Source organism: Dasypus novemcinctus, chromosome 8 (genome assembly GCF_030445035.2).
Source record: "Dasypus novemcinctus isolate mDasNov1 chromosome 8, mDasNov1.1.hap2, whole genome shotgun sequence".
In the NCBI taxonomy this organism is placed as follows: Eukaryota; Metazoa; Chordata; class Mammalia; order Cingulata; family Dasypodidae; genus Dasypus; species Dasypus novemcinctus.
Window position 1 is genome coordinate 126,288,416 of NC_080680.1, and position 18,853 is coordinate 126,307,268.

General features: G+C 67.2%; 3 protein-coding genes across 4 annotated transcripts in view; 1 reads left to right on the plus strand and 2 right to left on the minus strand.

The window, feature by feature from the left end:
* The window catches only part of SLC2A6 (solute carrier family 2 member 6), a 7,110-nt gene extending 5,449 nt beyond the window's left edge, over positions 1-1,661 (plus strand). Inside the window, exon 4 of the mRNA XM_058301380.2 lies at positions 1,532-1,661. Within this exon, the coding sequence (XP_058157363.1) occupies positions 1,532-1,661 (130 nt within the window). The remainder of the gene's footprint in view (positions 1-1,531) is intronic.
* Positions 840-9,146, minus strand: CACFD1 (calcium channel flower domain containing 1). Its single transcript, XM_058302666.2, has 5 exons — positions 8,798-9,146; positions 6,053-6,125; positions 4,685-4,810; positions 2,539-2,646; positions 840-2,151 (listed from the first exon to the last, which is right to left on the minus strand). Exons 1-5 carry the CDS (start codon positions 9,135-9,137, stop codon positions 2,073-2,075), a joined length of 726 nt encoding a protein of 241 aa, XP_058158649.2. The 5' UTR covers positions 9,138-9,146; the 3' UTR covers positions 840-2,072.
* A 627-nt stretch (positions 9,147-9,773) lies between these two features.
* Positions 9,774-18,853, minus strand: part of ADAMTS13 (ADAM metallopeptidase with thrombospondin type 1 motif 13) — a 29,573-nt gene continuing 20,493 nt past the window's right edge. Inside the window, exons 23-26 of one of the 2 annotated variants that reach the window (XM_058302668.2) lie at positions 15,124-15,328; positions 13,918-14,230; positions 12,478-12,624; positions 9,774-9,905 (exon numbers count right to left, since the gene is read on the minus strand). In XM_058302668.2, the coding sequence (XP_058158651.1) occupies positions 12,524-12,624; positions 13,918-14,230; positions 15,124-15,328 (619 nt within the window). In that variant the 3' untranslated portion in view covers positions 9,774-9,905; positions 12,478-12,523. Of the gene's footprint in view, positions 9,906-9,931; positions 10,070-12,477; positions 12,625-13,917; positions 14,231-15,123; positions 15,329-18,853 lie in introns of those variants that run through there. The other variant, XM_058302667.2, reaches the window with a different exon arrangement.

Here is an 18,853-nt window from a genome sequence, read left to right on the forward strand (position 1 = left end):
CTGGGCCTCGAGGTGCCCTTCCTCTTCTTCGCCGCCGTCTGCCTGGTGAACCTGGCCTTCACCGCCTGCTGCGTCCCCGAGACCAAGGGCCGCTCGCTGGAGCAGATCGAGGCCTTCTTCCGCTCGGGGCGGACGTCCTTCCCGCGCTAGGCCGGGCCCCAGGAGGGCCGCCCGCCGCCCGCACCCCTGCCACCCAGCCTGCGGGTGACACGTCGGCCAAGACCCGCAGGGGGAAGCGTGGCCAGGCTCGGGGCACTCCCAGCGCCCCCAGGGCTGTGGTGAGGGCAGGGGAGGCGAGGACAAGGGCTCCACGTGGGGCCGTCGTCACGCCGCCCTGGGTGCGACCAGCAGGCCGGGCCGGGCCCTGCGGCGTGGGAGGAGGGCAGGGTCCGCCCCTACAGGGGTCCTGAAGCCGCGGGGACCCTCGGGAACCCCAGAGGCCAGGGCACAGGTCCCCAGCGAGCCCCTTCCTCCTGCACCCCCCTGGCCTCTGGGAGCAGGGGCCCTCAGGTGCCCCGTCTGCAAACTGTGTCCCTCCTATTTATAAAATAAACCTGAGGCTCAGGGCTCCACTCCAGCCGAGACCACGGGTGCAGCCCCGGGTGGGGGTCCTTGACGGCCGCCCCTGATGTGTCCCCGGCCAGGCGGGCAGGAGGCCGTGGGGAAGCCAGGCGGGGCGCTGCCCTGTCCTGCACCCGCCGGGTGACTGGGCGAGCGGCCTCTGCCTCTGCGCGCAGCCTGGCAGGCCCCCGATGAATAGCCGTGTTTCTGGACCCGCGGCCCTGCTGGGCGGCGCGGGCGGGCCCTGGCGACGCGGCGGCGGAGGGAGCAGCCAGCAGTCCACAGCCTCGCTTTATTGCCCCCAGCGTCCAAGAGCAAACAGGGTGGCGGTGGGGGTCACACAAAGTCGGCAAGTCCAGACATGGGCGGGGGGCGGCCGGCAGCCAGGACCCCTCTGCCGTCTGGACAGGCTTTCCCTGCGAAGGGGGCCCCGGATGATGGTCCTGCTGGGACCTCGGGCACAGGCCAGGCCCTCCTCGCCGCCTTCTCTGCCGGTCCTGACGCGAGGAGGGCAGGGCAGGGCAGGCTGGGCAGCAGTGGCCCGAGTCCCACTTCCTGGATGGGCAGGAGCCAGCGGGCGGGCGGGGCCCGTGCTACTCCCCGAGGTAGAAGGATGATTCACTGCACTCAGAAGACACGCACACGGGGCCCCCAGCACCCGGGCTGGGCCCCAGGCCCGAGAGGGCTGGGGGCGGTGCTGCTGGGCCAGATGCCCAGGGCGGGCCCCAGGGGAGCTGGGCTGTGCCCTGCACACCTGCTCCGGACCTCGGCGCGGAGGGGCCAGCTCCGCTCGGCTCCCACGGGTGAGGGGCCCCTCTGGGACAGGGCCCGAGCGGGGGCAGTCCTCAGGGCCGTGCCAGCGCTGCAGGAGCCGGCCCCAGACTCTGCGCGGTCCGAGCAGGCCCAGGTGGGGGTGGGGGCCGCGGGAGGGAGATTGGGCCCGCCGTCAGCCCTCCACGCCCGCCCCCAGCCCCCGCGCAGGCCATGCTCCCGGATCGCAGGTCGTCAGGGCTGAGGGGCGGCTCACGGGGAGGGCTCTGGAGTCTGCCTCGTGCCCAAAAGGCAGGAAAGGCCTGGGGGAGCCGGGGAGGAAGCCCTGAGGGGGCTCAGGCTGGGACGGGGGTGGGACCCCACCAGGACTGGGTGGGCACCCCGGGGGGGAGAGCCTGCTCTCCCACTTAGCACCAAGGCCGCAGCAGGTGGTGGGGAGCGAGCAGCCCCTGCAGGGCCCAGCGAGCTGACCTCCCCGGGCCGCTCTTCCGGGTGGGGGTCTGTGCTGGGGGAAGCACGGGCGCCCGCCGAGGGTGGGCAGAGGCAGGGCCCGCCTGCAGGACGCTCTCCAGCCGGGGCCGCCGAGGCTCACGGTGGACGCCGGGGTCCCGCGGGCAGGGCGGCCTCCTGGGCAGGGGCTTCCAGGCCTGGTCAGAGCAGCTTCGGCCAGCTGCCGCGGGCCCCCCGCCTCCGGCCCTGCGGGGTGCGCCTGCGAGGGTGGGGAGGGGGCCCGGCTGGCCTCACAGCGCCGCGTCCAGCGCCTCCTCCTCCAGCTGCGGCTTCTGCTGCTGGATCCGCGCGTAGGAGCCAGCGCCGCCCCTGGGGAGAGAGCACGTCAGTGCCACACAGCCCTCCACACCGCCCGCTCCCGCCCGGGCCCACAGCCCACAGCGCCCTGGTTTCCCAGCAGGGCCCCTGCCGCCGGGTGCAGGGCCGCGTCCGTCCCGCCGAGGGGTGGCAGAGGCTCTGCCTCGGGGGACACCCGGGGGGCCCTAAAAGGGGAGGGGCTCCCACGAGCCATCGCTGCCTCGGGCTGTGGCGGGCACAGCGGGGGGCCCCGGGAAGTCCCGTGGACTCTCCTGCTCCCACTTCCCAGCGCCGGACGACGCTGTGCCTCAGTTTCCACGGTGGGATGAGGCCCCGCCCTCCCCCCCAACTCGCGGAGCAGGAGCCGCGGACCCCTCCCCGGCTGGGCCCAGGACGCACTTCTTGCCCAGGGCGGCCAGTCCGTACAGCGCCCCGGTGGCAAAGGTGACGGCGTTGCCCAGCAGCGTGGTCAGGGTCAGGCTGATGACGACAGGGACGACGGCCATCCTGGGGAGCAGCAGATCAAGGTCCACGCCCACCCGCAGCGGGCCACGCCACCTCCGGGGTCCCCCATTCCTCCAGCCCCCTCTCAGGCAACCAGGGCAGCAGAGACCCGGGGAAGTCTGTCGGCACCCCCAAACTCGTCTGCAAATGCTGCGCGGGGCCAAGGCCCCCCGGAAGGGCTGCGCCGTGCCTGCGCATCCAGCCCCACCCGGGGTTGGGGTGGCGGCTGCAGGAGGCCTGGGGGCCCGGGGCCCAGGCCCGGAGCGGGGCTCCACGGCACAGCCAGAGGCAGAGCGCTGGTCGGCGGCCAGGAAAAGCGGCCAGAGTGAGCAAGTCAGGTCCCAAGAGCGACCCGCCAACCCCGGGCCTCCCGGCCACAAGCTCACTGTCCACGGGCCGGGCAGCCACGGGACAGTTCTAGAGCCTGGGGCTGGCTGGAAATCCCTGCCACGTGCATGTGCGCGGTACACCAAGAGGAGCGCTTCAGCCTGCGGCCCCTTGCGCAGGCAGGGCGAGGCGGGGGCCGGACTCCACGGCCACGTGCCTCCAGGTGCACTGCATCTGAGTTATTTCCGTTATTTTGGGACATGTGATCAAGAGGTTTTACTGTAGTTACATAATTTTGACATTAAAAAAAAAGAATTATAACAGAAAAGCTATATAACCTACAACAGCCTAAACAAAATGAAGGGCAAACAACAAGCTGGAAAAAATACTTGCTAGAAATAGAACAAAGATTTATGAACTCTTTAATACAGAAAACACATAAGTTGCTAGGTAAGACATCAAGATTCCAGTAAATAAAAAATAAATCAATTTTAAAAATAGTAAAAAACGGAAAAATCCTTAACCTGAGATAACAAATACATATGTGAAAATGGTACACAGCAGGGAGGAAATTGGACGACCTCTTGGGAAAGCAATTTTGTCACACGCACTGACGTTTTTTAAGTGATAGTAACCTTTGACCTAATAATTCCAAACCTGGAAATGTATCCTAAGGAAATAATCAAAAACCCAGAGAAAGATTTGGCACTTCACAGCTTGACATATATGTCAGTCTAGAAATTAAGAAAACCATGATATACCAGGTGAATAAGTATTACTATAATTAAAAGTGAGGTTATGAAGTTGTTGTAATAATTTAAATCACTACATTAAGTGAAAAAATAGATTCATTTTGATAATAACAGTCATTGTGACGTTAGAAACAGGTTTTTAAAAATGCCTACAGACGATGGGAAGGGTACAGGTCAAAATGGTTACAGCTATTGGGGAGGGGTAACAAGTTTCCTTCTATTTTCCAAGTTAGATAGTTATTTCCGGAGGTGCCGGGGATGGAACCTGGGACCTGGTAAATGGCAAGCAGGTGCTCAACCACTTGAGCTACATCCACTCCCCACCAAGTTATTTTTAATGAATCTACATTATGGTGAGCTTAAAACGTATTTTTTAAATAAAAAGTAAACAAATGACAAGGCGTATTTAGGGCCTTGTGATGCTGTGCTCCTTTACAATTTCAGCACAGGGAAGGCCTGCTCTGGATCCGTGGAGCGTGCGTGTCTGTGCTCCAAATGGTCAGTACTGGAGGCCTGGGAGGGGGAGCCCTGTCCTGAAGGTAATCTAGACATCAGTAACTGCCGCCCGGTTAACTAGTCCCGAGGCAGTTAAATCTGATGACTCGGATGTGAAGAACTGCGGTTAGAAATAGGGAAAAATCCTATCTGGAGGCCACGGGACTTCCTGTTCAGCCGCTTGCTGCTTCCCCTTTTGCGCGGCCCACCTGGACTGCCTGCCCGCCTGGCAGGCTGCCCAGAGCGGGGCGCTGGAGCTACCTGGGCTGCTGGCCCGATCCCCGTGGGGGCCCTGGGTCACATGCGGGCACCGCCGCGAAGCACGCGGTTCGTGTGCGCCCGGGCGGAGGCTGAGCTCCCGGGTCTAGCGCCTCGGCCCCCCCTTGCCGCCGCCGTCAGAGTGCCCCAGCCCCACCCCTCGCCCTCTGGGCCGGGGCGCCGAGTCAGGGAGCCCCGGCGGCTCTCACCCGCAGTAGAAGATGGCCTTCTGCCAGGAGCGCAGCCGATCCGCCTTCTCTGCCACCGTGCTGGCGAACTCCACGAACGGGCAGCAGAAGGGCACCTCACACAGCAGCAGGACGAAGGCGCTCATGCTGCAGGGCGGGAGGGCGGGGGCTGGCCCTGACGGGGCGGGGGGACGCAGAGCCGGCACCCCCGCGCCACCCGACGTGCCCCCGTGCCACCCGACGCGCCCCCGCGCCACCCGACGCTCAGACTGCTCACCCAGCCCCTGCCCTCCCTGCTCCCTCCCCCACTCCCCCAGGACCCTGCTGCCAGGCCTGCCCCCTCCTCCGGGAAGCCGGCCGGCCCCCCAGGGCACCTGCTCCCTGCCCCCGAGGCCCTGGGGACAAATTAGCTAACAGCTTCAGTATGGCCCAGGGAAAAACCAGGTCGTAACCTCCCATAACCTCCCTTCCTCCTTCCCTGTTTTTCCGGGGCAGGAAGCACCCCCATGAGGCTGCTGCGGCCTGGCAGCGGGCTGCCCCGGGGCACTGTAGCTGGTAGGACATCGGAGGCAGGAAAGAGGTGCCCCCCAGCGGCGGCTCATCTTCCAGGAGAGGCGAGAGCCAGGGGCCAGCCTGCGCCGGGCACGGGGGCCGGACAGCCTCAACCCGCCCGAGACCTTTGTGTCCAGCCCCGTTGGCACTGTGAGCAGCTAAGCCTCCGGGCGAGGTGGCAGCTGCCGAGCCTGGCGTGCAGGCCCTCTAACCTGCAAAGTGCCGGCACGACCCCATCTGGCAGAAAGGGGGCAGGGGCTGTGAGAGCGGCCCTGCGCCACGGTAGGGCTCTCCGTGCAGCTCTGGGCCCCGGCCCTCGGCCTGAGAGCCCCCCACGGGCATCCAGCGTCCTGGGCCCGCCAGGCTCCCACTCGCCGTGCAGCCAGCCCCTTCGCGGGCAGTGTCAGCCTGGTCTGCCCTCGGGACCAGGCCAGTGCCCTCTGCAGGAGGCCTCCCTGGCCCCTCAGCCCCCCGAGAGCACCGGGCCTGGGCGCCTGCGCCCCTCCCAGCACAGCCCCCTCTCACTGGCCCCTGGGAGGCAGGCGGTCCGCTCTCCAGCCCCTCCGCCCCAGCCTCTGCCTCTGTTCCTGGCTGACCACCCTGCCCCATGCCAGCTGCCGGCACCCCCTGGCCACTCGGCCCTGGGCCAGCCCCTGCCCTGAGTTGCCTGTGCCCTGGCTCTGAGCTCCCGGGTTCAAGGGCCCCATGCGACCTCAGGGAAGAGCCCGGGACACGTTTGTGGCCTCAGCTCTGGACTCGATCATGGGAAACGCGAGCGTCGGGGGCGTGATGCCAGGAGCCCCTTCCACCACGCACAGGGTGGCAAGCGGCACTCACATCATCCACACGCCGGCCGCGATGTTGAGCGGGTGGACGGTGACACAGCTGAAGAGGCCGGAGATCCCGCAGGCTGGGGGCGGGAGAGACAGGCAGGAGTCAGCAGGGAGCGAGCCGGGGAGGTGGCAGCGGGAGGACAGGGGTCCCTCGGGACACCAAGCACCTGAGGGACGGGTGAGGCGGCACGGCTGCACCCTCCCGGGTGGGGCGGGGGCTCAGCGTGGAGATGGCAGCTCCGAGCGCTGCCTCGACAGGGTCTGCCCTGGGCCCCCGGTGCCCTGGCCTGTGAGCCCCGTCCCTGGGCTGGGCTGGCTCTCATCGGTGCCACAACGCTGGCAAGCCGCTCGGCCACTCCGAAGCCCGGCCGTACTGCCGCCCACCTGGCACAGGACCCGACCAGACCATATCTCTCATGGGCGCAAGCAGAGCCCTCCGTAATGAGCCCACCCTGGGGAGAGGAAGCCACCTGACTCAGTGGCCACGACGCGGGCCGGGCCAGGGCTGCCTTCTGGGGGCAGCAACCTGGACCAGGTGTGCCCGGGATCCCGGCTCAGCCCCCATGTCCTCGCTCTCAAATGACCTCTTCATTCTTCTGGCCCCCCACAGCCCAGCCCCCCCGCTGCTGGAATACCCAGGGGCCATGAACGGGAGGGGGGGCCTCTTGGCCTCTGAGCACGGCTCCTTGCATGCCCCAAGAGTGGACGCTTTGGCCGGTCTCCTCGCCCCCTGCACCTGGGGGCCAGGGTCTGCGGCGCTGGCCGCCACCTCTACCCACAGCCTGCAGCCGGCCAGGGGCTGAGAGCGCCAAGGCCACGGCAGACCCAGACCCGGGACCGGAGACAGTGCCAAGGAGCGGGCTGCTGGGCAGGGGCGAGGCCAGGTCGGGTGGGCAGCGCAGGGAGCTGGGCCTGCGAGGCAGCAATTTGCCACCAGCTCATTAAACTTGCAGCGGCTCCGGTGCACCCGATACCCTGACGCCGCCTGGAATTCTCCTCCTGTTTTCCCATGTAACCCTAGCCGGCCACCAGGAAAGGGCGAGAGCGAGCCACGCTGCAACGGGCATCAACTCCCCTGCCCTGGATCTAAGTCCACAGTCTTCCCACCCACCACAAAGGTGGCACTCGCCCTGGGGCCTGGACCCCCCTGCCCATCAGGCCTCGGCTGCCAGGGGGCTCAGCACCGCCAGCTCCGCCCGGCCCTGTCCTGTCCACTGCCAATCCCGCGGAAGCACCAGGTCTCCACCCGAGACAGGCTCCAGCCAGAGGCCCCAGGGAAGGGCGCGAGGATGTGCGTGGACATCTGAGTGCTGTGCATGTGACGGCGACCCCGGGCGATCCTCTCTCCTCTTAGGGACCCAGGGGCAGGGCCTCCCCAACCCCTCCAAGGGGCCTCGCCACAGCGGAGGGCGGCCCCGTCCCAGAGGCCCAGCCCACTCCTGCCTGGTCTCTAAAGCTCTGCGGGCTTTGCGTTCCAGCCTGCGACGCATCACTTGGCATTCACACAGTCATGCCCCTACCCCACCTGCAGGGAACAGTGATATTTCAGGGCAGCCACCGGCTTCTCCTGAAGCTTCATTTGCAGCGCGGTGACCTCCGGGCGCGGGCGCAGGCACCCCGGGCTGACTAGCACAGAGCTGGACGTGGCCCCAGGGCTGGCCGGGCATTGGGCCCCTGGCTCCCAGTGGGGGCAGGGGGCGGTCCGTGGAACTGACACGGTCACTTCCTGCAGCCCCAGGCTGCCTGGACCCCAGCACCACCCCCGGAGGTCATGGCGCTGGGGGAACAGAGAACCATCCTTGGGAGGGCTGTCCTCAAAGCCTGACCTCGTCTACAGGTCAGTGGCAGGGACGCAGGGGCCTCTCTATGAGCTGGGGGAGGGCCAGCCCGAGGCCACCTCTGGATAGCATCTTCAGCCAGGGCAGCACGCTCCGCCCTCCGCCCCTCTCCCTCTCCCCACCTGGAGAGACGGTGGGTGGGGAAGGTGCCCCTCTTTGGAGAAGGCCTGGTTGGAGTCCGTGCCACCCGGCCCCCTGGGCCAGGCAGGCACTGTTTGGACCCTGCACACTCCCTCAACAGCCGTTCCTTGTCTGAGACCCATCTGTGCCCCGGCCCACTGCGGGACGTCCCACCGCGGGGGGCACACAGGAAGACGCAGGATCGCTGCCGTGGGTTTAGCTGCGCCTTTGGAAGGTCCCCCTTCCTGTGTACCCTGCCGGGATCTGAAAGAGCCCAGCGTCAGAAGCTCGGGGTTGGGGGGTGTGTCCGGGATGGGGGTCGGGGTGCAAGGAGGGGCGCTGGGAGGCAGCGGAGCCAGAGCGCTGGCCTCCAGGTGTGCGGCGAGGATCCAGAGAGGAGACCACTGTCCCCTGGCACCCCTGGCCCTGCCACCTCCGAGCCAGCCGCGTGGGGTCACGGACTCCGTCAGAGTCGCCCCTGCTCCACTTAGAAACCACCTTCGCCCAAAGGTGACGGACGCTGCCGCCCCCCGCCGGCCCCAAGGCAAGAGGCAAGGCTCCCGGGGGCCCGTCCAGGCAGGTGCTGCCGCGGCCCCTGCTCGACGGAGGCGGCTGTGCGGGGGGTCGGGGCCGTCCGCGCGAGCCGCCCGCCTGGCCCCGGGACCCGAGGAGCTCAGGCCCGGCCGCTCTCCTCCGAGGCCCCGGGGCTCCCGCCCCACCCCCGGACCCAGGAGGAGTCCCCCGGCCCGCGGGCTCGGCGGGGCGCGCATGCGTGGAGGCCAGGTACTCACAGAAGGCCCCCAGCACCCCCGACAGGCGACACAGCCAGCGATACCACCACGTCATGGCCTCCTCCTGCGCCGGCGGCGCGGACCCGGCGGGTGCCACCGACACCCCGCCCGAGCCGCTCATGGCGCCGCCGTCGGCAACGCCCGCGACCCTCACAAAGGCTCGGGAGCCGGGCCCACGTCGGCGGCCGGCGCGCGGCCTTCTGGGAGAGGCAGCGCTCATTAGCATAGGGGGCGGAACCCGCCGTGCCACGACGAATGCGCCCGAGGGATCTCTGTAGTCATTAGCATAGGGGGCGGGGCTCGCCGCCGCACACCGAGAGGTCTGTGTAGTCATTAGCATAAGGGGCGGGGTTCGCCGCCGCTCCGGGAAGTCTCTGTGGTCATTAGCATAGGGGCGGGGCTCGCCGCGAGGTCTCTGCGATCTTTAGCGTAGGGGGCGGGGCTCGGAGTGTCACCGGGAGGAGTGCTCGGTTCATTAGCATAGGGTGCGGGGCCTGCGGTGGAATAACTCCCTGCCCCCCCCCACCCCCAGCGGTCAGGCGCACCCACCTAGCAGCAGCCGAGGGGCGGGGCTTCGCGGTCTATTAACTGGAGCAGAGGCCTGCGGCCGCTTCCTGCCTGCCGCCGCTTCCTGCCTGCCCACCTCCTCACCTGACCTCCCGCGTCGACAGCAAGGCTGGCCAGGGGCGTGTCTGGGTCTGGAGCCCCCCACTGGGCCGGGAACCCCCGCCTGGCTGGGGTGGGTTTTCAAACCTGGTTTGGGCAGGTTTTGTGAAGAAAAGGCCACCCAGGCTGTACAGTCTGTTTATTGCTACCGGATGGTCTGGGGCCTTAATTCCCGGGGGGTCCCCCTTCTAGCCCCAGGCAAGTTGGGAGGAGGCCCCGAAGGAGATGGCAAGACTGGCGGGAGCTAGGACTGGGAAGCAGAGCAGCGGTCAGCCCTCCAGGCTCGGCGGGCACCTGACGCCTTCAGCAGAAGCCAGTTTTCTTCCTTTGCCGGCTGCAGATCTTCTTTCCAAAACCGGGGTGCGCTGGGGTCCGCGGGGGCCTGGCAGGGACGTGCCTGCCGAGGGAGCTAGGGCAGGGCCTGGCCGGTCGCCCCCTCTCCCTGCACAGGGACGGGAGGCTCCAGTTCAGGCCCCGCAGGCTGGCGCGCGTCTCAGGGGCGGGGCCCTGGCTGAACACCGCCTCGGCCTGGCTGCCCTCTGCCTCCCAGGAGGGCGCCTGCTGCCCGTGGGAAGTCGTGGTCCTCAGGCCGTGGCTGTCCCGGACCTGGGAGGAAGCAGCCAGGAACGGGGAGTAGCTGGCATTTACCACCCTTACTACGTCCGCGTCATGCACGCGGGGCCCGTTTAATCCTCGCCAGGGCCCCACCCAGGGCACCAACCTCCCACCCAAGACACTCAGGCGCGGAGAAGTGGCATCGCCTCCCACGGCCACGCAGCCCGCGTGCTCACGATGTGCACCCGATCCCAGAGGCCTCCCAGAGCACACAAAATCTCAGGGTGACGGGAGCAGACTGGGGGGAGATGGGGACGCCTGGGGGATGGGCGGAGGTGATGGGGGCACGACCCGGTGACTAACTAATGTCACTGGCTCTTGTACTTGAACGTGGTCAAGATGGGGAATAGCACATTGTCTAAATATCCCACGATAAAAATGAAATCTAGGGAAGCGGACTTGGCCCAGTGGTTAGGGCGTCCGCCTACCACACGGGAGGACCACGGCTCAAACCCCGGGCCTCCTCGACCCGTGTGGAGCTGGCCCATGTGCAGTGCTGATGCATGCAAGGAGTGCCCTGCCACGCAGGGGTGTCCCCCGCGTAGGGGAGCCCCATGCACAAGGAGTGCGCCCCGTAAGGAGAGCCGCCCAGCGCGAAAGAAAGTGCAGCCTGCCCAGGAATGGCGCCGCCCACACGGAGAGCTGACACAGATTCCCGTGCCGCTGACAACAGAAGCAGACAAAGAAGACGACGCAGCAAATAGACACAGAGAACAGACAACCGGGGCAGGTGGGGGGGTGGAAAGGGGAGAGAAATTTTTTGAAAAAATGAAATCTGAAACACCCTTGGGGGGGAACTCCCACTCTTCCTGAAACGGCTGCCCCAGGGTCTGCAATTGCACTTGACCCTGGGTAGGTGGCGGGCAGCATAAGGGAAGGCTCTGCCTCGTCCCTGCACCGGCTTTGTCCCTGCGCCGGCCCTCAGTCACCCCGAGCTGAGCGAGTAAGTGGAGGGAACTCTTCCTGCCACACTTTCACTTCTGACCTTGAGGTCCACCCAGTCCCAAGTCATAGCAAAGGCGTCCCCACCCTGTCCTCGCGCCTCACCGCCACGTAACTGGCCTGGGTCCCCGAGTCCCTGAGCCCTGCCCGTGGCCAGGGCGTGGATGGTGAGCCACGTTGATGAAGGCCCAGCAGCCCCAGTGTCCCTCCCATCCAGACTTAGTAAGGGGCTCACGATTTCACCTCGGGGGCCAAAGAGCTGCGTGTCACAGTCTGCAGGGGACAGCAGGGGGGGCTGTGGGCGGGCCCCCTTGGGGACACAAGGGCCCAGACAGACCACTGAGCTCACATCCTGGGCGCAGTGGGGTCGGGGCTCCCCACCTCCACCACCTCCCGGCTGTGCAGAGCTGGGTTCCCCCCAGGCTGCACGGGGAGGTGGAAAGAAGGGAGCAGCGAGGGGGGAGCAGCCCTCAGGCACCAGCACCCCCAGGACGGGCCGATGCGGAGGAGGAGGCAGCGGCTAGGGCAGGGGCAACCAGGTGCCAAGTCTGCGCAGGGGCTGCCCCCTCTTGTGGAGCTGAGGCCTGGGTGAGCCGAGAAACCTCTGGAAGCAGCTGGGGAAGCCTGACACTGCCAGCAGGGGCTGGTGGGAGGGGGCGACGGGAGCAGGAGCCCCACAGGGCCGTGGGCAAGGCAGGGCTCCCGGGGACACCACCCTCCACCGAGGCGTGCCTGTGTCTGCAAGCGTGCACACACGTGTCCAGCTCTGCCAGGGGAGTGGAGAAGGCAGGGCCGGGGGACGCGGCTCCCGGCAGCAGGGGCTCTCTGCCCAGCTCATCCCCACTCCTGGCCAGGTGCCTTAATGGACCCCAGTGCCGGGACGAGGTTGTGGGGCGGCCCACCCCCACCCGCGGAGCTCCAGGGTCCCCGGGCTCGGGGCGCTCAGGGGGCCCCGCCGCCCCAGTTCCTGCAGCCCCCCGCTAGCCCACGGCTCGGCAGCCCAGCGGGAGGTACCTCGGGGGAAGGGCTGGGGGCGGGCGTTTCCTCGGCAGCACGCACCGGCCCCCGGGGTGCTGCCTCACCACCCGCGTGCTGCTGCGGGGGCTGAACGTCCTGCCCGCCAGCTTCCTGCAGTCCCTCCTCCCGGGGGCCAGCCCCCCAGCTGCAGCAGGTCCCCTGGGGGGAGGCAGCGCCCTGAGGGTCCCACACGCCGGGGTAGGGGGTGTAGCGTGGCGGCTCGGGGGTCGGACGGCGCCGACTCTCCCGCTTACTGACTACGTGACCCCAGCATCGGTCTCCTCGTCTGTAAAACGGGCATGATCGCACCCCAGCCCCGAGATGCGCCGGCAACTCCAGGTGAGAATGCACGGGGCGTCCTGCCGGGAGCGGGCGCACGGGGGCGTGCTGGCCCCTGGCGGCCCCCTTAGCAGCGATGCCGTCCGCGGCCCTAGACGTACCGGCGCTGCAGTTGGGGCAGCTCTCGAGGACCTGAGGGGTCTCCACCTAGCCCAGGGGCCGCCCGACGGCCACTGCGCAGTCAGCGGGGCCTGCGTCCCGCGTGTCGATGGTTCCTGCTGGCTCCAGGAACTGCCTTCCACAGGCACCTGGAGGGGGCAGGAGGCACAGGTGAGCGGAGCTTGTGGGGGACAGGGGGTAGGAGGCACAGGTGAGCAGAGCTTGTGGGGGAGAGGGGAGCAGGAGACACAGGTGAGCAGAGCTTGGGGGGGCAGGAGGCACAGGTGAGCGGAGTGTCAGGGGGAGAGGGCGGCAGGAGGCACAGGTGAGCAGAGCTTGGGGGGGAGAGGGGAGCAGGAGACACAGGTGAACAGAGCTTGGGGGGGAGAGGGGAGCAGGAGACACAGGTGAACATAGCTTGGGGGGGCAGGAGGCACAGGTGAGCGGAGCTTGGGGGGAAGGAGGCACAGGTGAGTGGAGCTTCAGGGGGGAGAGGGGGCAGGAGGCACAGGTGAGCAGAGCTTTGGGGAGCAGGAGGCACAGGTGAGCGGAGCTTTGGGGGGCAGGAGGCACAGGTGAGTGGAGCTTTGGGGGGCAGGAGGCACAGGTGAGCGGAGCTTGGGGGGGCAGGAGGCACAGGTGAGCGGAGCTTCTGGGAGGGGGCCGCGACATCAGATGAGAGGTTAGAGCCTCCCGCCCAAGGCCCAGAGCTGCTTCCGGAGGCTCCGGGGAGAGGGAGCAGCGTGGCTAGTGAGTTTAGCAACTCACGGGCATCAGCGCCTGGACTGGCCTGAACAGTGTCCCCCCAAAACCCACGTCCACCCAGACCCTCGGAACGTGGCTTCATTGGATGTAGGGTCTTTGCAGACGGAATTAGTTCGGGTGGGTCCACACTAACTGGGGGCCTAACCAGGAAGGAAAGCAGGCACGCGGGCAGGGGGAAGGTCCGCGCAGGGGAAGGCGGGGCCTGCGGGCGCGTCCACGGGCCGAGGACCAGCAGCGGCTGGGAGAGGCAGGAGAGGAGGCGCCCCGGAAACTTCCGAGGGAGCACGGCCCCGGCAACAGCTTGATTTTGGACTTCCGGCCTCCAGAACTGGGAGATGGTAAATTTCTGCTGCCCTTGGCCCCCAGGTTGAGGGGCTCTGTGAGGGCAGCCGCAGGACCCTGAAGCACATAGGCCTGGGTTCAAATCCTGACCCTGGAACCTCAGCAAGTCACTTTACCTTGAAAACAGTAACGGGCCGGGTGTGCTCTGCCGGGCGAGGAGGAGCCCGGCTTCCGCCCCCAGCCCTGGGGCCAGATGCTGGAAGTGCTGAGGCCACGGGAGGACACCAGAGACCCCTCCCAGCCCCGGAGCAGGTCCTGGCCGTCCCCAGCCCAGAGGTTATGTCCTGCCCTCCCCACTGCAGCAGCACCTGACGGAAAGGGGGACAGCACGTAACTGGGCTCTGCCGGGCTCTCCTGGAGCCTGGGGGACGGTCCCTGAGGCGGGGGGCCTGGAGAGAGCGGGCGGTCCCGAGGCAGGGGACGAGCTGGGGAAGCACCAGGGGTGGCAGCTGTGGTCCAGCCTGAAGTAGCGGCTTCCACCGGGGGCGCCGGGCTGGCCGTCCCCTGCCGTCCACAGGGCCCGGCCCAGCAGCCTTGCACCGTCGCTGGCTTGGGCAGGTGCTGGCAGAAGCCGGCCGGCACGGGCACCTGGGGCCCAAGGCAGGTGTCATGCCGGCGCCGGATGCCGTTCCCACAGGAGACGGAGCACTGCGGAGAGAGGGCCGAGTGACAAGGACAGCGGTGACCGCCGTCATTACTGAGCACGCACTCCAGGAGGGGGCATGGCCGGACGTGGGCTTGGCACGGCCCGGGGAAGTGGGCGAGCGTCTCCACCTACAGATGAGGAAACTGAGGCTCAGGGCGTCAGCGCAGGGCCAGGTGCTCCTTGGCATGGCCTGTGTCCCTTGGCACCCCTCTGCACCCTTCTGCACCCCTCTGCACCCTTCTGCACCCCTCTGCACCCTGCCACTGCAGCCCAGCGTCTGCCTGCACGCCCACTGGCACGCCCATCTGCTCGCCCGCCTGCACCCCACCTGCTCGCCCACCTGCACTCCCGTCTACACGCCCACCTGCTCGCCCGCCTGCACCCCTGCCTGCACGCCCACCCGCGTGCCCCCACCCCAGCTCTCACCGCTGCCCAGGGCGGGCAGTGGCTGCCCAGAGGCGTCCACGGGTTCCACACCCCGAGCTCCGCGAGGGGAACACTGAGCCCCGTGGCTCTTCACCTCCCAGGGCCTTGGGAAGTGAGGCGCCGGGACCGTGATGCCGCTGGCTGCTCGGGCGGTCTGCCGGCATCGTCCACTCACAGACCAGGGCCCTCTGCAGCCCCAGGCCTCAGGCCTTGCCAGCTCTAGCCTGTCTCTCAGTACCCCGGCTGCCCCCGCCTCCACCCACCCCCTCGCAGACCCAGCCCCTCAAAGGCAGCAGGCTGGGTAGGGGTCCGTGGCTGGGCCGCCCACCCTCCCCGGGTCCCCGAGTGGAGGGCTGCCTGCTCAGGCCCTGACATTCTTGTCTAGCTCAGGCAGGGGCCGAGCCCCCTAGGGGCAGCCCCAGGGCCCCGGCCCCACTGCTCGCCCCACCCTCCCGGGACCCCCGCTGACCTCTGCCCAGGCGCTCACGTGCCAGCGGTAGGCGCAGTCAGCCATGAGGCAGGGGAGGCTGGCCCGCGGGCGCGCCTGAGCCGCGCAGGCCACCTCGTCCACCTCCACGGCCCGGCCTCGGTCCAGCCGCACGCAGGCCACCGAGCGCCCGGCGGAGCCCAGGCCGCAGCTGGCAGAGCACGGGCCAGAGGCTGTCACTGTCCACCTGAGGGAAGAGAGAGCCTCAGGGAAGGCGGTGCTGCCCAGTGGGTGCCCCAGATCTCTGCGGCGCGCGGTGCAGCCCCCTCCTCCACTCTCGTCGCCGAGCTCGCCAGCCCGGGAAGGGGCCCTCCAGCCAGCAGAGGAAAGACGCCTTCTCCTTCGCACACTGCGCCCCGCAGAGCGCCTGCTGGTCCGCGTGCCCCTGACGGGAAAGGGGACCCGGGGCCCCCACACCTCGTTCCGCCACGGGAAGGCCGAGGTTGTAAAACCGTCGTTCCCGCCCAAATTGACTTACACCGTCTGACCTGTGCGAATGACCACCGTTTTTCAGAGTGAGGCGCTGGCGCCGGGGCCCTGAGCCCACGAGGCCACCAGTCACGTGCCCCCCGGGGGCCCGGGCCGGTGTAGGCGCCGGGGAGCCAGGGGGGTGGGGGGGGTTGCCTCGCAGGGCCTGCAGCCCAGGGCCGGATCACCCTGCACTGTGGGGGCCGCCCGAGCATTGAGCGACATTTAGCAGTGCCCCCAGGTGCCAGCAGTGACGCCCCCAGCTGTGACAACCAAGGCCTCCAGATTTGGCCACATGAGCTCTGGAGGCAGAAATCGGCCCCGGCTGAGACCCACTGGTCTAGAAGAAAGAGATAGACAGTTGAAAAGAAATGAATGTCCAGTGACGGCAAATGCTATAGCAGGGAAGGGACAGCACCACGGGGTGGGTGCGTGGAGGTTAGAACCCTGCTCGGGGAGGACCCTTCCCTGCTTGGGGAGGTCTCCCTCTCTCCGTCCCGTGGTTTGAGCTGAGGCTGAATGGGTGGAGGTGCGAGCCCTGGGGACACCTAGAGAAGACACATCCCGGGGGCAGCGGGGTGCAAAAGCTCAGAGGCAGGAGCGGCTGTGGCTCCAACTGTCGGGCTCCCGCCTGCCATATGGGAGGGAGGCCCCAGGTTCGCGTCCCAGGGCCTCCTGGTGAAGGCAGGCTCGCCCGCGCACCGCGGAGAGCTGATGCAGCAAGGTGACGCAAGCAGACACAGAAAAAACACACAGAGAAGAGAGCAAAAAACAAGCCGCAAGGGGGGGAATAAATAAATATAAAATAAATCTTTAAAAAAAAAAAAGGGGAGAAAGTATGTCGTAAACACAACACCACACTGACATCTATGAAGTCTCGGGCGAGGGAGCGTGAGCGGCTTCTATAAACATCCAGAAAAGCATCTCATGAGACTTCCAGGAAGACGGTGGACTAGAAAGACACAGGACTCTCTTCTCTTGCAGAAAAGCAGCTGGAGGACAGGCAGAGACAGCCTGGGAACAACTAGGCTAGGGTTTAGGACACCGGGGAAGGTTGGACGCTGCCCAGAAAAGAGAGGGGCGAAGGAGAAGCGCGAGCGCGGGGCTGTGAGTTACAGCTGCAGCCGGAGCGGCCGGCACCGCCCCCACGCTAGACACTTCTGGATTCTCCAGCCCTAGGCAGCCACGGACACCAAGGGCCGCGGGGTCCATCTCCCCAGGAAAGGGGAGAGGAGGGACACAGCCTAAGGCTTCCGACCTACAGGTTTGGTCTGCTGGGTGCAGGGGCCCGTCCGGCCGGGCAGGGCCGCGCCATCGTTGGCCTTGGGGGCCAGCAAGGGGCTAAAGACGTGCGACCCTCTTAATCGCCATGCCGACTGCCCGGGCTGGTTGCTGGGGACCCAGAGGGCAGCGGGATTATTCCCGACCCAGGAAGCGGGGGCTGCCAGCAAGGTTGGAGAGCTGCCTCTGGGAAAGTCGGAATGACGAGGCTCTGCGCCTCCCGGCAGGATCCGCCATCACAGGGACCCCGACTGCGCGCGGGGAGCCCACTCCCACGGGGCGTGGACCCGACAGGGCTGTCGAGGAGCGCCACCTGCTGGCGGGCCGGGGAGGTGCGGTGAGGAAATTAAACGAGGCTTTTCCCAGCCTTTCCAGCCTCCCAGGGCCCCTGGGAGCGGGTCCACAACCCACGCGGGCCAGGGCCTGGCTGTGAGCCACTAGCAGGCACAACCCTCAAGACCCAGAACAGGCCGAGACAGGAATCCAAGGGCAGCCATAGAAAGCCTCCCACCACTGAATCCCTCCCTCAGAGGAAAAGCGAGCACTGAGTACTCTCACCACCCTCAGCAGGTGCCTCGACGGCAGCAAAATTACAAAAATCACGACAAATTACTAAGAAAACGGAAGAAATAGCCCAAGAAAAGGAGTATGTCGAAGCCCCAGAAGAGACGCAGGGTTCGGGAGAACAGTCAATGAGATGTGCACAAATTTCCAAAATTAAAAAAAATGAGGTGAAAGACAACAAGGCTAAAGAGACCAAGGACATCAAGAAGACACCGAGCAGGACCAAAGAGGAATGCGAGAACCTGAACAGAAAAGCATTTCATGATGAAAAGTGCCAAGTGGGAACAGGAAACCATGAAAGACCTGGAGAAAGGCAGGTGAGTGCTCACCTGCCAGCTCTACCCCCCCCATCCAGAGCCGCCCGCTGAGGACGGGCCCCTCCTGGTCCAGCAGACCCCCTGCGGGGGAGCCGCCGCTCTCCCCTCGGGCTCCCCGGGCCTCCCCCACCACGCCCCGTGAGAAGCGATACCTCCCACCATGCACTGGCACGTCCCTCTGGCACCTGCTCAGTGGCCTCCGAAGGCCAGACCTGTGAGCCCCCCATGGGGCCGGCTGACCTGGGCGGCAGGGCTCGGGGCTGCAGGCCTCCTGCTCCTCGAGGGGCGAGGCAGCCCCTGGCACTGGGCTCCGGGCACGGTCTCCATGTGGTCCTCCCCGCAGGCGCAGGCACGTACAGGCCCCTGCGCCTGACCCCCCTCCACAGCTCCTGCTGCAGCCGGCAGCCTGTGCCGCCACCCGGGCAGAGCGAAGCCCATGAGGCCCAGCAGCCAGGCCCCCCAGCTGCCGGGAAAGCCCCCTGACCGTCCAGCCGTGCCCCCAGCCCCGAGCATCAGCTCAGCGAGGGCAGGGAAGCGTGCTGTGCCCGCGACGGAGCAGCCCAGGGCAGAGAAGGAGCTCAGCCAAGAACTGGTAGTGGATATGCGAACCGTCAGCCAGCGCCCTGGGCAGGGCTGTCTCCCTAAACCCCCACAGCCCCGGGGCACCTACGGGTGAGGACGCTGAGGACCGGGGGGTGGTGGCAAGGAGGCGAGGGCAGAGCTGGGACTGCAGAGGCGACACTCTCAGCCCTGGGGCACACGCAGCCCTCCTGCCGCCCGTTGGGCAGGAAAGCTCCGCCGAGGGCCAAACCCCACCCAGGCTGCTGGACACCTGCCCTCGCCGCGCCTCCCACGGGCAGTGCACAGCCGGGGCCTCTGCCCCCCGGGCCCCCAGCTCGAGCACAGTGGGCAGGTCCCTGCGAACTGCCCGCGGCCGCCAGGGCTTGTCCTGCATCCCCGCCGTGCCCTCCCCGGGCGCGGCACAGCCCCCAGGCTGGCCATTTCCCGGGCAGCGGGGCCCTACGCGGGAGGAAGCACCCAACCCACCCCCCGGGGTCCCGGGAGGGAGGCGACACGTCCGA